Source organism: Spermophilus citellus (assembly GCF_964194105.1).
Source record: "Spermophilus citellus genome assembly, chromosome: X".
Classification (NCBI taxonomy): domain Eukaryota; kingdom Metazoa; phylum Chordata; class Mammalia; order Rodentia; family Sciuridae; genus Spermophilus; species Spermophilus citellus.
In genome coordinates, this window is record NC_138190.1 from 147,377,716 (window position 1) to 147,391,359 (window position 13,644).

General features: G+C 47.0%; 1 protein-coding gene across 1 annotated transcript; it reads left to right on the forward strand.

Moving 5' to 3' along the window:
* Positions 1 to 717: 717 nt before the first annotated feature.
* On the forward strand, positions 718 to 13,572 carry LOC308639661 (medium-wave-sensitive opsin 1; the record flags this gene model as incomplete). Its single annotated transcript, XM_081277932.1, has 6 exons — positions 718 to 829; positions 4,854 to 5,150; positions 7,875 to 8,043; positions 8,995 to 9,160; positions 10,935 to 11,174; positions 13,462 to 13,572. 6 exons carry the CDS (start codon positions 718 to 720, stop codon positions 13,570 to 13,572), a joined length of 1,095 nt encoding a protein of 364 aa, XP_081134058.1.
* Positions 13,573 to 13,644: the final 72 nt, after the last annotated feature.

Below are 13,644 nucleotides of genomic sequence, written 5' to 3' on the forward strand. Positions count from 1 at the left end.
CAGAGCACCCTGTGGGAACCCTGAGGTGCTGCATCAAGGCTGGTGCATGGAGGAGGGCCTGCACAGGCACCTTGGTGACCAAAAGGGCTGCAGCTCATGGGGAGTAAGGGCAAGGGCAGAAGTTAAAGCAATGCACAGCGGAGCTGTCCCCCAGGGCCACAAAGTTAGAAACTGGGCCCCAACCTGGGGGAGGAGCCCCACTGGACACATTGTACCCATTGGGCCCACTGAGATGGCCTGTCCTTCAAGGAGATTCAGTTCCAGACCCCAGTTCTGAAAGGTCTCTCAGGGAGAGTCAGATGAGAAAGGAAGATCTGGGCTTTGGACTACTTCCTTATCCACATCCTAATTTGAAAATCCTACCCTTCGGTCCACCTGACCTAACAGTTGGTACTGCACAATACAAGAGAAGAGAAGACACATAAATGTGATCAAGGGCCCCATAGGCACCTCTGCAAGCCCACGGGGGTGGGGGGTCTGAGTTTAGTTGCCAACAAATCCCTCTGAGCTGCCCTTGCAGGCTGGCCTTAGGAGCAGGGAAGAGGGGTGGGAGGAGGAGGTCTAAGTCCTCGCCCAATTAAGAGATCAGATGGTGAAGAGTTTGGGAGCTTTTAAGGTGAGGAGGCCTGGGCTGATCCCATAGGCTGGTATAAAGCGCCATGACCCCCAGGCAGTATGCAGGGCTGGCAGGCATCAGTGACAGGGCTTTCCACAGCCATGGCCCAGCGGTGGGACCCCCAAAGGCTTGCAGGTGGGCAGCCGCAAGACAGCCATGAGGACAGCACCCAGTCGAGCATCTTCACCTATACCAACAGCAACGCCACCAGAGGTGAGCGAGAGGTGCTATGCAGGCTTGACCGTCAGGCAAGGGTGGCTGCACTGGGGGCCTCCAGCCACCCTCCTGACTCCAGGGAATCTCTCTTCTATACATCCCACCATCTCCCTTAGCTTTCATGATGACATGAATTGGGGGGTGTTTTCCCGATATAAAATGACACCATACTATGAAAGATGCATTTTCAAACACCACATAGGCTTCCCTAAGCTGATAAGAATCCATGTCCACTGAAGGATTCAGAAACTCTTTCTTTATGGTCTCTAGTCATTGTCTATACTGCTGGTGGGCTTTCATTACATAAAACTCTGGCGGCTGCCCCTACCTGGGGAAGGAACTGGTTTTACACCTCCTGAAGCTTCAAGGAGGCTGGAGGACTGGCCTGGAGCAATACACCAACCCACCAACCCATGGGGAAGCTGGGGGAGGCAACTGCATAAAGCGAGTAACTTTGAAAACCTTAAGGTTAAAAGAGACTCTCGCAGCCATCTTGTCCAATTCTGTGTGTAGGGCACACAGCCTTTGAGTGCTCACTTCTGGGGAGAAGTGGCTGGTGCCTGGGGCAGGCTTTCCATTTTGAACAGTCCTAGTACACAGAGGCAAAGCCCAATCAAAAGGTGAAAAGTCTCATCAGGGCAGCCCAAGCTCTGTCCCTGGAAGTTGCCCAGGCAAAAAGCTTTGTATGTGGGCCCTTCAAAGCACTAAGGAGGCTAGTGACACCATTATCCCCTGGCACCCATCCCCAGGTCCATCCTCAAAATCTCACCTCTGTCTTGAGTCAGCAATATCCCACTGAACTCATTATCATTTTCCTGTGCCTTGGTAGCTGATCTGAAGGTCTGGATAGAGGCAGGTTGGTGTGTTGATGTGTTTTGGCAAGCTGACTTTATTAGGAGGGCCACTTGTTCTGAGGGTGTGAGTGGTTGCTGGAACTCAGTTCTCAGACCCAGCAAAGCATTGGAGATGTCAAACATACTGATTCCTAATCTTCACTGACTAGCTGGACTGCATTGATAAAGACCCTATTTCTACTCTTGGGCTCCTTAGGGGCACAGGGAATATAACAGAGAGGATAAATACTGGATTCTTTCCTTTTATTTCTCCATTCCCAAAATAATGATTCGGCTCACCAGCAGAGGCCAGTGTGTTTTACATCTGTGAACCCTTTATCTCCCACTAAGAATCCAGTTGTTCAGGAATTGGAGTAGAGAATCATGTGATTACTCATTTGCTCTATTTCATAACACTCTCTCTCTCTCACACACACACACACACACACACACACACACACACACATCTCAAAATAAGGATACTAACGTTACTACCAATAACATGATTACCAAAAACCTAGCATTTGTACAGGTCTTTTGATCCTTAGGGTATTTGCTACTAGGGTCATGTAGTCACACTGATGTGATTTCTGTCTTGTTAGAACAGTCCTTCTCTATGGGATTATATTACTGACTGGATAGGCAGTTTCATTTATTTCATTAGTTTCATTTATTTTGTTTTTGATAATCAGGGGTTGCTTTTTAATTTTAATTTTGTTTTATATTATGTAATAAAGTAGTTATAAGTTTACAAAGAAAAATCTAGAATACAAGGTGGATTTGAAGAGATCCATCTTCCCTGTCCCATCCACACCAGATTCTCTCCTCCTTGTATGTCTTTATTTCTCTTTCTTTTCTTTGTTTTTTTTTTGTTTGTTTTTGTTTTTTTGTTTTGCAGCACTGAGGATAGAACCCAGGGAATGCTCTGCAAGCACTAGCCACTGAGCCATATCCCTAGGCCTTCCTACATTTCTTAGAATTAATTTGCTTGGAAGTTGACTTTTGATATTCTTCTATTGCTCAGTTCTTCATGAAACCAGTTCCAGAACTTTCAGAAGAGAGGAGCAGACCAAGACACTCACTCTGGTAGCAAAGCTAGAAGTTCCTGTTCCCTCCCCTTTCCCCACTGATGCTCAGACCTGGTCCTCCTTTGCCCCTCTTGTACCTGCTCTGTTCAGTTTGGACTCTATCAGTTATTTGGGAAGGTCCCTGGCTGCCTTGTTTTGAGAGACTTTAGCACCTAGACTGTTCCAGTCCTTTCACTTGTCTACACACTGGAGTTTTCAAAACATTTTCCAGTTTCATCTGCTTTTCTCCAATTAATCTGCTCTACTTTCTGGGTAAGATCTGTTGGCTATTTTGGGGTTTTCTGTTCTTGGGTCTATTGGAAGGCTCATTGCTTTGCTTTGCTCCTTTTGTATAGAGACTGAGACCATGGGGTTCTTCTGTTGTCAATGGTCTTTCTGCACAGTTTGTATAGGGGATTTTGGGAATTCCTGTGCAAGGTTTCTAGGAGGTCCTTGTATGAGAAACCAATGGAATGCTTGCACAGAGGGAAACAGTGGCATCATGGGGCCCAGTTGTGCTGGGGGTGAGATTTCCCTGTCTCTCCTAGCCATAGCTAGGAGAGCTCTGTTTTTCTTAAACTATTTTGGGTTGGGTTTTTGCAACACACAACTAAAGCATCCTGATAAGTACAGGTGGCTCTCCATGGATGTTTTCCTAGATGCCGTGAGGCTTTATTATATGGCAGCAGAGACTGAGGCTTGAAATCCCTCAAAGTATTCTGCCCAAAGTCATGGTAGCAAAAAAGTTTATTTAAATAAAAAAGTATAGAGCCTCTGTAGTATAATAAAGTGAACTACTCTCCTTTTTATTCTGAGTTTGTTAGGGCTGCTATGACAGAGTGCTGCCATCTGAGTGGCTTAAATAACAGAAATGTATTGTCTCTCAGTTTTGGAGACCAGAAATCTGAAATCAAGGCATGTCTCTCCCCTAGTTTCTGGTGGTTGCTAGCAATCTGTGGCATTCCTTGGCTTATGGAATCTCTGTCTGCATCTTCACATGGCCTTCTCTCTGTGCGTCCAAATTTTCCCCTTTATATAAGATCACCAGTCCTATTGGATTAGGACCTCATTTCAACATGATCACTTCTACAAAGACTCCATCTCCAAATAAGGTCACATTCTAAGGTGATGGAAGTTAGAACTCCAACACATGAATTTGAGGGGGAAACAATTCAATTCATAACACATTCACTTATTCATTCTCTGAGAACCTATGTTATGTTGGACACTATATGTAAGATGATTGAGTCACAGTCTTTGGTGAGGAAGATAAGACTTGTACACTGGTGTCTTAGTATGGGCTGCTATAAGAAATTACCAAAGACTGTGTGACTTTTAAACAACAAAAACTTATTCCTCACAGTTATAGAGGCTATAAATCAAGGAACCAGCCTGGTTGGGTTATGGTGAGGGCCCTCTTTCCAGTTACAAACTGCTGCCTTCTTGCTGTGTCCTCATTATATGACCTAATTATCTCCCAAAGGCCTCTCCTCCTAATATTACCCTGGGGGTTAAGATCTAAGCATGAATTTGTGGTAACACACAATTCAGATGATGACAACTGTTCACCCCTAATATGTGCTAGAACATGATACAGGGAGTGGTTGGTTGGCTTCCCAAGTGGGCCTTTGAAGTGACGTTAGCTGGGGAATCTGGAAAAGCTTCTGGAAGGCAAATGCATCTGAGCTGGGTTTACAGAGGACTCTGGGAGCAAAGGTATAAAAACCAAAGGACATGGAGCATGCACTGGAAGCAGCATAAGAGGTGGGATGGGGAGAAGGGATAGGGAAGCAGAGAAGCAATGGTATGCAACTGTCACTCCAAGTGGTGACTCAACTACTGGGAGCTGGGGATTAGCAACTGGCAGAGACCATGAAAAGTTCTGTTCTTTGTTTCAGGTTGCCAGTGCAGGTAACCATCATGCAATGGCCTCTAACTTGAGAAATAGGAAGAAGGGGAGCTAGTTTGAGAACAAGCAAAGGCGAGGATAATGGGCAGGAAGTGGGTGGGGGCTCAGTGGGAGAGGCTCTGACAGGGGAGGAAAAGGTGGAATTGGGGCACTAGTGCAGGTGGGCGGTGCTGCTGCCCAACTCCTCTCTCTATTCTACCTCCTGCCTCCAGGCCCCTTTGAAGGCCCCAATTACCACATTGCTCCCAGATGGGTGTACCACATTACCAGCATCTGGATGATCATTGTGGTTGTCGCATCCGTCTTCACTAATGGGCTTGTGCTGGTGGCCACCATGAAGTTCAAGAAGCTGCGCCACCCTCTGAACTGGATCCTGGTGAACTTGGCAATCGCTGACCTAGCAGAAACCGTCATTGCTAGCACCATCAGTGTTGTGAACCAGTTCTTCGGCTACTTTGTGCTGGGCCACCCTCTGTGTGTTGTGGAGGGCTACACTGTCTCCGTGTGTGGTAAGCCAGAGAGACCCCACCTGGTGTGTGTAAAGAAAACCCCCACATGGCAAACCTTGAGGTGCATCCATAGTGTGTGTGAGTGTGTGGTGCAAATATGAAGGAAGGCAGACCCACAAGGGAAGCTGGGTCAAGGCCATCACAGGAGTGGGAAGACAGGCTTCCAGGGTTGTGGAGGCTGCCATTTGAGCACCCACTTCAAACTCTTTGCTTGAGTCCAAGACACCATGAGTTCCTACTCTTGAGACAGCCTCTGCTGGGGGACAACCACTTTGGGGCTGTGTGGCTGGCCAGATAATCTCAGAACAGTATAGGAGGGGAGGGTTCTTGACACCCTGGACAGAAGTACCACCTGAATCAGAGATGTGTGCCCTTTCATCCCATCTCTCAAGCCAGACTCTTTTGCCTCTTGGTTGCCTACACAGTGTATGCTTCCCCTAAGGAAAGACAAGATTCTCATTACAGCTTTGGGGATATCAAGACTAGATCACAGACCCTTTTCTTCATTCCCATCACTAATATCCTTGTGGGCCACAAATGGCTCAGGTTCATAAACAGTGGCCAAGAAGTACCAGCATGCCAGGCTCTTTGCTGGGGAGGGGGACTGTTCCAACATAGTGAGCACATGGTATCCTCTTAGTCTTCTCAGAGGAGAAAATGGTAAGGAGTGGGCATGGAAGGTTGATAGTCCAGGGAGCAGAGTAACAGCATTGTGGTTCTTTTGAGCAGACATGAAGTGGGCAGGTCGAAGTCTTGGAATCCATGAATGTTATACTCAGGAGTAGACACTTTATTTCAGGATGAGGAGCCTGGAGATGGGGGACCCACCAATGGGCCTCACTAAAACCCCAGTTGCCTAACCAGGCACCCAACATCCACCAGAAGCTGCTCCTGCTCTTGCCTCCTGGCCATTCTTCCTGGCCTACTCTCTGCCTCTTGCCTCACACTGGCAAATGATGGCTCAGACCCAAGGAGGTGCTGACCCACATGCCAGCACTCTCCCAATGGTATAGAAGTGAAGTGACTGAATAAAGTCACAGAGAGAAACTCCATCCCTTGAGTCCATTGCTTTCTGTGGCAGGTGTGTGCTTTGTTGGCTACATTTCCCTTCCCAAGGTGCCCTTTGCATCATCTATCTCTGCTTGTGCCAGGTCTTCCTACTTGCCTTTCTCATGGTGTTTCTGTTGTTGTTGTATTGTTTTGTTTGAAATGAGGTCTCCTTTCTATGTTGCCAAAAGGCTGGTCTCAAACTCCTGGGGTCGAGTGATCCTCACACCTCAGCCTCCTGAATATCTAGGACTACAGGCACATGCCACCACACCTGGCTCCTCACAGCATGTTCTTAGGTCATATGGGTGCACTTTGGCACAAGTTTTAGTGCCGAGGACACCCTTAGCCCTCTGGGAAGACTTTAAATGCATGAAATGATATCTATAGCACTATAAAATCAGCTCATTATATTGAAAAATAATTTTCAAAGTATTAAATATTAATTAGTGACAGTCTTTCACTAAAATACAAGTATTAAAAGTATTTATTAAAAGTCTTAGTGAGGACTGGGGATGTGGCTCAGTGGTAGAGTGCTTGCCTAGCATGCATGAGGCCCCTAGGTTTGATCCCCAGCACTACCAAAAAAAAAAAAAAAAAGAAAGAAAGAAAGAAAGAAAGCATTAGTGACACTGTTCTGTACTAAAGTATCAAATAACAGAATCTGCCCTGACAACCACTAAAATTCCAGTGTAGTAAAGAATGTGGGTGATGTTTTGAAAAAGTCCACCACCTCTGTAGAGTAATAGGAAAACAACTATGACTTCTCTGGGTATTACTAATACTGCCACATTCACAATAGAAGGAAATGTCAAGTGTCTATTAGTGGAATGAAAGATGCTGCTTTTCCACCTCAGGTCATGGAGCCCGGAATTCTGTGTGCCAACCTCTGGGACAAAGGCAGGAGACGGAAGGCTGTCTCACCTGCCCAACTCTGGTTGGTTGCGGGGGATCTCAGCAGTTCCCAAATGCCTAAAGGAACTGGAATTGGCAGGAGGGGCACAGGTTACTAGACACAGCCCACTTCCTTGCTCTTAGTGGGAACAACAGCATCTCAGAGTCATGCTGGTATGGATATGGCCATCAGAGGTTCCACTGATGGTGTCAGAGGAAGGAAGGACTAGTGACAAAGAGGACAAGAAGTACCAACAGGGCCCCCAAGGGTGAAAAAGCACAGGCCTATCAGCTGCTAAGGTTCTTTCTTGTCTCCTCTTTGGTGATGGGATGCGGAGGTTGAGTGAGCTCCAGAAGTTCTAAGCTCCCAGCCTCAGGATCGCATGACTGGCTGGCATGAAACTTAGTAGCCAAACTGAGAGCTCTGAGCGCCTGCTGCAGAGGAAAAGCAGTTGACATTAAAAGGAAAGGAAAGGAAGGAAGGAAGAAAGGATGGAAGAAAGGAAGGAAAGAGAAAAAAAGAAAAGGGAGAGGAGAGGAGAGTAAGAAGGTGGAGCAGGGGTGGAATTAAGCTGCTAGAGCTGGTAAGGAGGCAAGGTGGCGGAAGAAGCCCTTTTCACTCAGGACCTGAAAACACTTTCTTGGAGAATTAGGTTGGCAGTTTGGAGGGGAAATGCTTGATTTTGTAAGCTGTCTGCTACTCTGACAAGGAAACAGTGATGCTGGAGGCTGTTTGTCCTTTGCTTTGTCTCAAAGTCCCCCTCTGTCTGCTCTCCCATGTAGGGATCACAGGCCTCTGGTCCCTGGCCATCATTTCCTGGGAGAGGTGGCTGGTGGTCTGCAAGCCCTTTGGCAATGTGAGATTTGATGCCAAGCTGGCTATTGTGGGCATTGCCTTTTCCTGGATCTGGTCTGCTGTGTGGACAGCCCCACCCATCTTTGGTTGGAGCAGGTAAGGGTACAAGGGAGCCAGGAATGTGGCTGGCTCCTTTAGGGCCAAGTGGGAAGGATCAGACTTTGTAACCTTGGGGGCAAATCATTTCCTGTGCATAAAGTGAAGGGAAGCACAAGATTCTCCCCAGACTCCTTCAAGTGTGCAATACACATGAATTTGTTTGGCTGCAATATAGAAATGGTCCCTGATGCCAGGCAACTTTGGATTCCAGGGCCCTCTTTCTAGCTCTGTGCTAGACCTTTCTCATACATTCTGCCTCTTTCCCACATTCAGAGGCTCCTTAGGATGTAGGTACACCTGGGCCTGTAGGTCATCTGTATCCTGGCCAGGCTGATTCTTTGGAAGAAGACCCTAATTTATGAGTAAATGACTCAGATATTTGATCAGGAGGGACAGGACACAGGTGGCACATTTGCTACCTTACATGACAATCTTAAGAATAAAATCTTGTCATGTTTAGAGAGGGAAGCCTCTTTCTTTGGGAAGCTTCCATCATTCTGGGGCATAGCCAGCTGGTGAGCAATCCCTTTTTACAGTCATGGCCTAGTTGACCTGAGAAATAAAAATTCAGGTAGTCACAGCAGTTCTTAAATCAGAATAAGAGGAACTCTTGCCTTCCCTTTGAAAAAAAGAGGTGTGATGGGGTGATGAAAATCTTCTGGAACCAGATAAAAAGAGAGAAGGTGTAAGTCCTTGGAATAAGCAAAAGTTTCAAAATCCTACCCAAGGCTTGTCTTTTGGGGTGGTGAAAATGTTCTGGAAGTAGAGTTGGTGGCTGCACAACCTTGTGAATATTAAATGCCACTGAATTGTTCTCTTCAAAATGGTTCATTTCCTGTAATGTGAATTTCACCTCAATTAAAAACTGCAAGTCAGGAGTGTACCTGGGCTGTGGGTCCCAGGTTGCCCCAGCCTGCATCAGGATGGGCCACTGGCCCTTCTCTTCAGGTACTGGCCCTATGGCCTGAAGACATCCTGTGGCCCAGACGTGTTCAGTGGCAACTCATACCCTGGGGTGCAGTCTTACATGATGGTCCTCATGGTCACCTGCTGCATCATCCCACTCAGCATCATCATTCTCTGCTACCTCCAAGTGTGGCTGGCCATCCGAGCAGTAAGTCCCCCACCCTCCTGACCTCACCCCTGGCTGGCAGGGTGTCTGGGAGAAGACAGAGGCTTACCTGGTATACTCTCCTGCCTCCAAGCTGCTCTGCTCTCAAACCAGTCCACTGAGAATCTTAAACTATTGTTTTTAAATCCTCAGATAAGTGGATTCCACCCCTATAAGAAAATGTTAAGACCCGGTGATGTGAATCAGGCAGTTCCTTTGGGTGCACACCCAGGGTTCCATTTTGGCCCTGGATCCCTTGTCTTCATCCATGCAGGATGGGAAGAGACTGCCCTGCCCTCCTGCTTCCAATTAGGGAGCAGAGCTGAGTCTTTCCTTTGACCCAGGACAGTTCTCTCATGGAGTGAAGCCACCAGAGCATCCTTATCCAAGGAGTACACTTGAAAGTGTCATTTGTCCCCTAGACCTACTCTCCACCTTCCTGTGCTGGCCCTCTACCCTGGAAAGCTGATCCCATACATAGCCACCACCCCCAATGTTACCCCCACGCCAGCTGGATTATCACTAGGGAGCCCCTTCAGGAAATAAGAACAAAGGAGAAGATTAAGATTGGGTCCTGGGGTACTGAGAGCTCTGTGTTCCCCTTGTGGTCTTACCCACACCATAAAGTTGTCCCTTTGTCTACCAACTCCCCTATAATTAGCTCCATCTCCACGTATCATCTGTTAACTGAGGGGACCCTGCCTGACACAGGTAGCAGAAAGCCCTCCAGGGTGGTGCCTTTCCTTTGTGAAGCTGCTTATGTCCACAATCGGATCAACAGATGCTTACAAGCTCTGCCTAGAGGAAGCCATGGACTTGTGATAAGCTCCATCACCTCAATGCCTTGGGCTGGAGGCTGCAATTTGGTCCCCTGGGTTGGTGCTCACATATCAGAACCAACTTAGTTGGCTCCTACAGGTATCCAACCATGGCTTGGGCAGTATTAGCTCTGGGTCTGAGGGGCCCAGCCCTGCTGTCCCAGACCTCACAATCCCAGCCCTCACAGGTTTTCTTTCATCCCAACTCAGTTAGCTACCTGCCATCAGGTATGGGTGAAGACAAGGAATCCAGGGCAATTGTCTTTTGGGGTGGTGAAAATGTTCTGGAAGTAGAGGTGGTGGCTGCACAACCTTTGTCTGCAGTCTGGCCAATCCTGTTCTAGAAAGCCTGAGAGAATTGCATGTGTGACTCTGGTATTACCATTGGGCACCCTGCCAACCTCTAGCTTAGCTAGAGCAACCTTGGCTGCTTTTGCCTCCCCCGCCATTTCCTACCATGTCAGCCCTTTCATTCTTTAGTGCTGGGGATTAAACCCAGGGCCTCACACGTGCTAGACAAGTGCTCGCCTACTGAGTTACATCCTCAGCCCTCACTCCTTCATTCCTGACCCTCTGGTGATCTGTTTAGGCCCCCACTCAGACCTGAGCACAGGAGGGGACTTCTGATAAGGGATTAGATGAGGCTAAGGAGATTAGCCTCTAATTCTCCTTTCCAAAGCTCCTGCCAGGATAAATCCAAAGACCTTCAAAGAGTCATCCTTGGCCAGGACAGCTGCTTACTATCTCAAAGCCCAAGCCTTGGTGTCTGCCCCAGGCAGGACTCAGGTGAAAGCTGGCCACCTCCAGCAGGGTTCAGATAGCAGGTGACCATCTCTTCCTACCTTCATCTCCCTAGCCCAAGGTCACCCTCCTCTTGCTGCCTCCCTGACTATTGCCCAAGCAATAACAAATACAGAACCCCAGGTGACTCCCCCACTCATTGTTCCTCTCTCCCCAAGGTGGCGAAGCAACAGAAAGAATCCGAGTCCACCCAGAAGGCTGAGAAGGAAGTGACGCGCATGGTGGTGGTGATGGTCCTTGCATACTGCCTCTGCTGGGGGCCCTACGCCTCCTTTGCATGCTTTGCTACTGCCAACCCTGGCTATGCCTTCCACCCTCTGGTGGCCGCCGTACCAGCCTACTTTGCCAAAAGTGCCACTATCTACAATCCTGTTATCTACGTCTTTATGAATAGGCAGGTAAGAAATGCCATAAGCACACCAAACTCCACAAGAACATACCCCACAAGAACCCAGTGAGGGTTCCTGCCTGGAATCATGTCTTCAACAAAAAGCCCACAGAGGATTTGAGAAGCCTGATAATGACCCTCTAGGAGCAGGGAAAGGCTAAACATGTGACCCAACTACAGCCAGTCATTCATCTGGCCATTAGCAAAAGTCTTAGGCACATACTCTGGAATCCATTTCTCATCTCAGCCAGAGGGAGATACTTCCCAACGTGCTTGTGTGCTGTAAGCTCTTCCCTCTTATAGGTATTATTACTAGGGTCATCAAGCTTCAGGGGCTCTTCTGGAATTCAAATGCTCTAGGATTCAGTGAACTCCTCTACATTGACCCTAAGAATACCATTCTTGGTTTTACAGACTCCATTCTTCTCTTTATTTTTACACTTTGAAACTGTAACTTCTTGAATTTGTCTTCCTATAAGAACAAAAACAAGTTCTTCTTTGATGTACTGACCAATAATTTAAGAGTGTTCATGGGTTACTTTGGGGGAAACACACTTTGGTCTTGCACATGGTCTTGCCTAATGGAAACCATTCGTATATGGCTTTGGTAGCAAGTTGCACATGACTCCTAGATCCTCTTGGTAGGTTACAGGTAACCTCATCATCTTCTAAGTGCAGCTCACCTTACTCTTCCTTGAATCCATCATGTACATTTCTTAAGGTGCAGCTGTTACTTGATAGTAATCAGAAAATTCTGCAGGGTCTTCCCATTTCACCAGACTCAATGTCTGACTTCCAATCCACTGTTCTTTCCACTTTCATCTTTTGTCCTCTTTTTCTTTTGCAGTTCTGGGGACTAAAGTTGCCTAGGCAAGTGCTGCATCACTAGGCTAGTGCTGCATCACTGAGCTACACCCCCAGATCTGCTCTTCCATCTTAACAGCTGCCCCATGACTCCATCACCTTCAGCTTGTCCCTGACTGTATTAAGCCAGGCATTCATTAAGCACCCATTCTTCCTGGTAACTTCTTAATAGTAAGTAGGACTGTTTCTGTAATTGATTCCTGAGAACTGAAACCAGATCTAAAAAGAGATCCTCCTGAAACAGAGGAAGTGAACCAGAGATCAAATTGTATTCTCTGGGCATGGACATGCCAACAAGACAGTTCATTTAGAAACCAGTCATTGTGTGCATGGTCTCCTTAACTAGCATTGTATTTGGTCACTGCATGAGTATCTTGGGGCTGCCATAACAAACTACCACAAACTTAATGGATTATAACAATAAGAATTAAGTCTCTCTCAGATCTGGAGGCCAGAAGTCTGCAATCAAAGTGTTGGTAGGGTTGGTTCCTTTTGAAGGCACTGAGGGAGAATGAGCCCTGTACCTCTCTCCTAGTTTGTGGTGTTTTCTGGCAATCCTTGGTGTTTCTTAACTCAAAGATGCATTACTCCAATCTACCTTCACATTTATATGGCCTTCTTTCCCCTTCTTATAAGAACATCAGCCATGGGATTAGGCTAGTCCACCCTAACCAGTATAACCCCCATCTTCACATACATCTTAATTACATGTTCAGAGACCCTGTTTCCAAATAAGGACACATTCACAGGTTTCAGTGTTGGGACCTGAACATATCTTTGAGAAATGCAATTTAACTCACACAAGTCACCATCAACTGCTAAATTAGATAACTCAGATTACCATCAAATGTTATGGCTTGGCTATGAGGGATTCTCCAGCCAAGCTCATGTGTTAGGCAGTGCAGGAACGTTCAGAGGTGAAATGATTAGATTATGAGAGCTGTATCCTCATCAATGGATTAATCTATTTATGTGTCAATAATATAAATGTACTACTGGCTGGTAACAGTATGCACATGGGAACACTGGGAGCATGCCCTTGGGGATTGTGTCTTTGTAGTCAGCTCCTCCTTTTGTTTCTTCTTCCTGGCTGCCATGAGCTGAGCAGCCTTCTCTGCCAGGCCCTTCCGCCATGATGTTCTGCCTCACCTCAGGCTAAGACTAATGAATTCAGCTGGCCATGGACTGGACCTCTAAAATTGTCAACCTAAAATAAATTTTTCCTCCTATAAGTTGTTCTTGTCAGGTATTTTGGTCAAGTGATTAAAACAACCCCCATGTACAAGGAATGACCTAAGCCTTCCTCCAACCCTCTGATAGGATTCTGAGTGGGAAACAGGAAGATGTTAAACCATTGAGATGACAATGAATGCCCTTTAGAACTGCACACTGGCCCTTTCTGCTTTGCTGAATAATGCTTTCTGTCCTTCCAGTTTAGAAACTGTATCTTGCAGCTTTTTGGAAAGAAGGTTGATGATACCTCTGAACTCTCCAGCGCCTCCAGAACAGAGGCTTCATCTGTCTCTTCAGTGTCTCCTGCATGAAGTCAGCTTCCTACCTGTCCCACCCACTGTGGCTTTGGCCATGTCTCCCCTTCTTCACCATCCCTGTGAAAT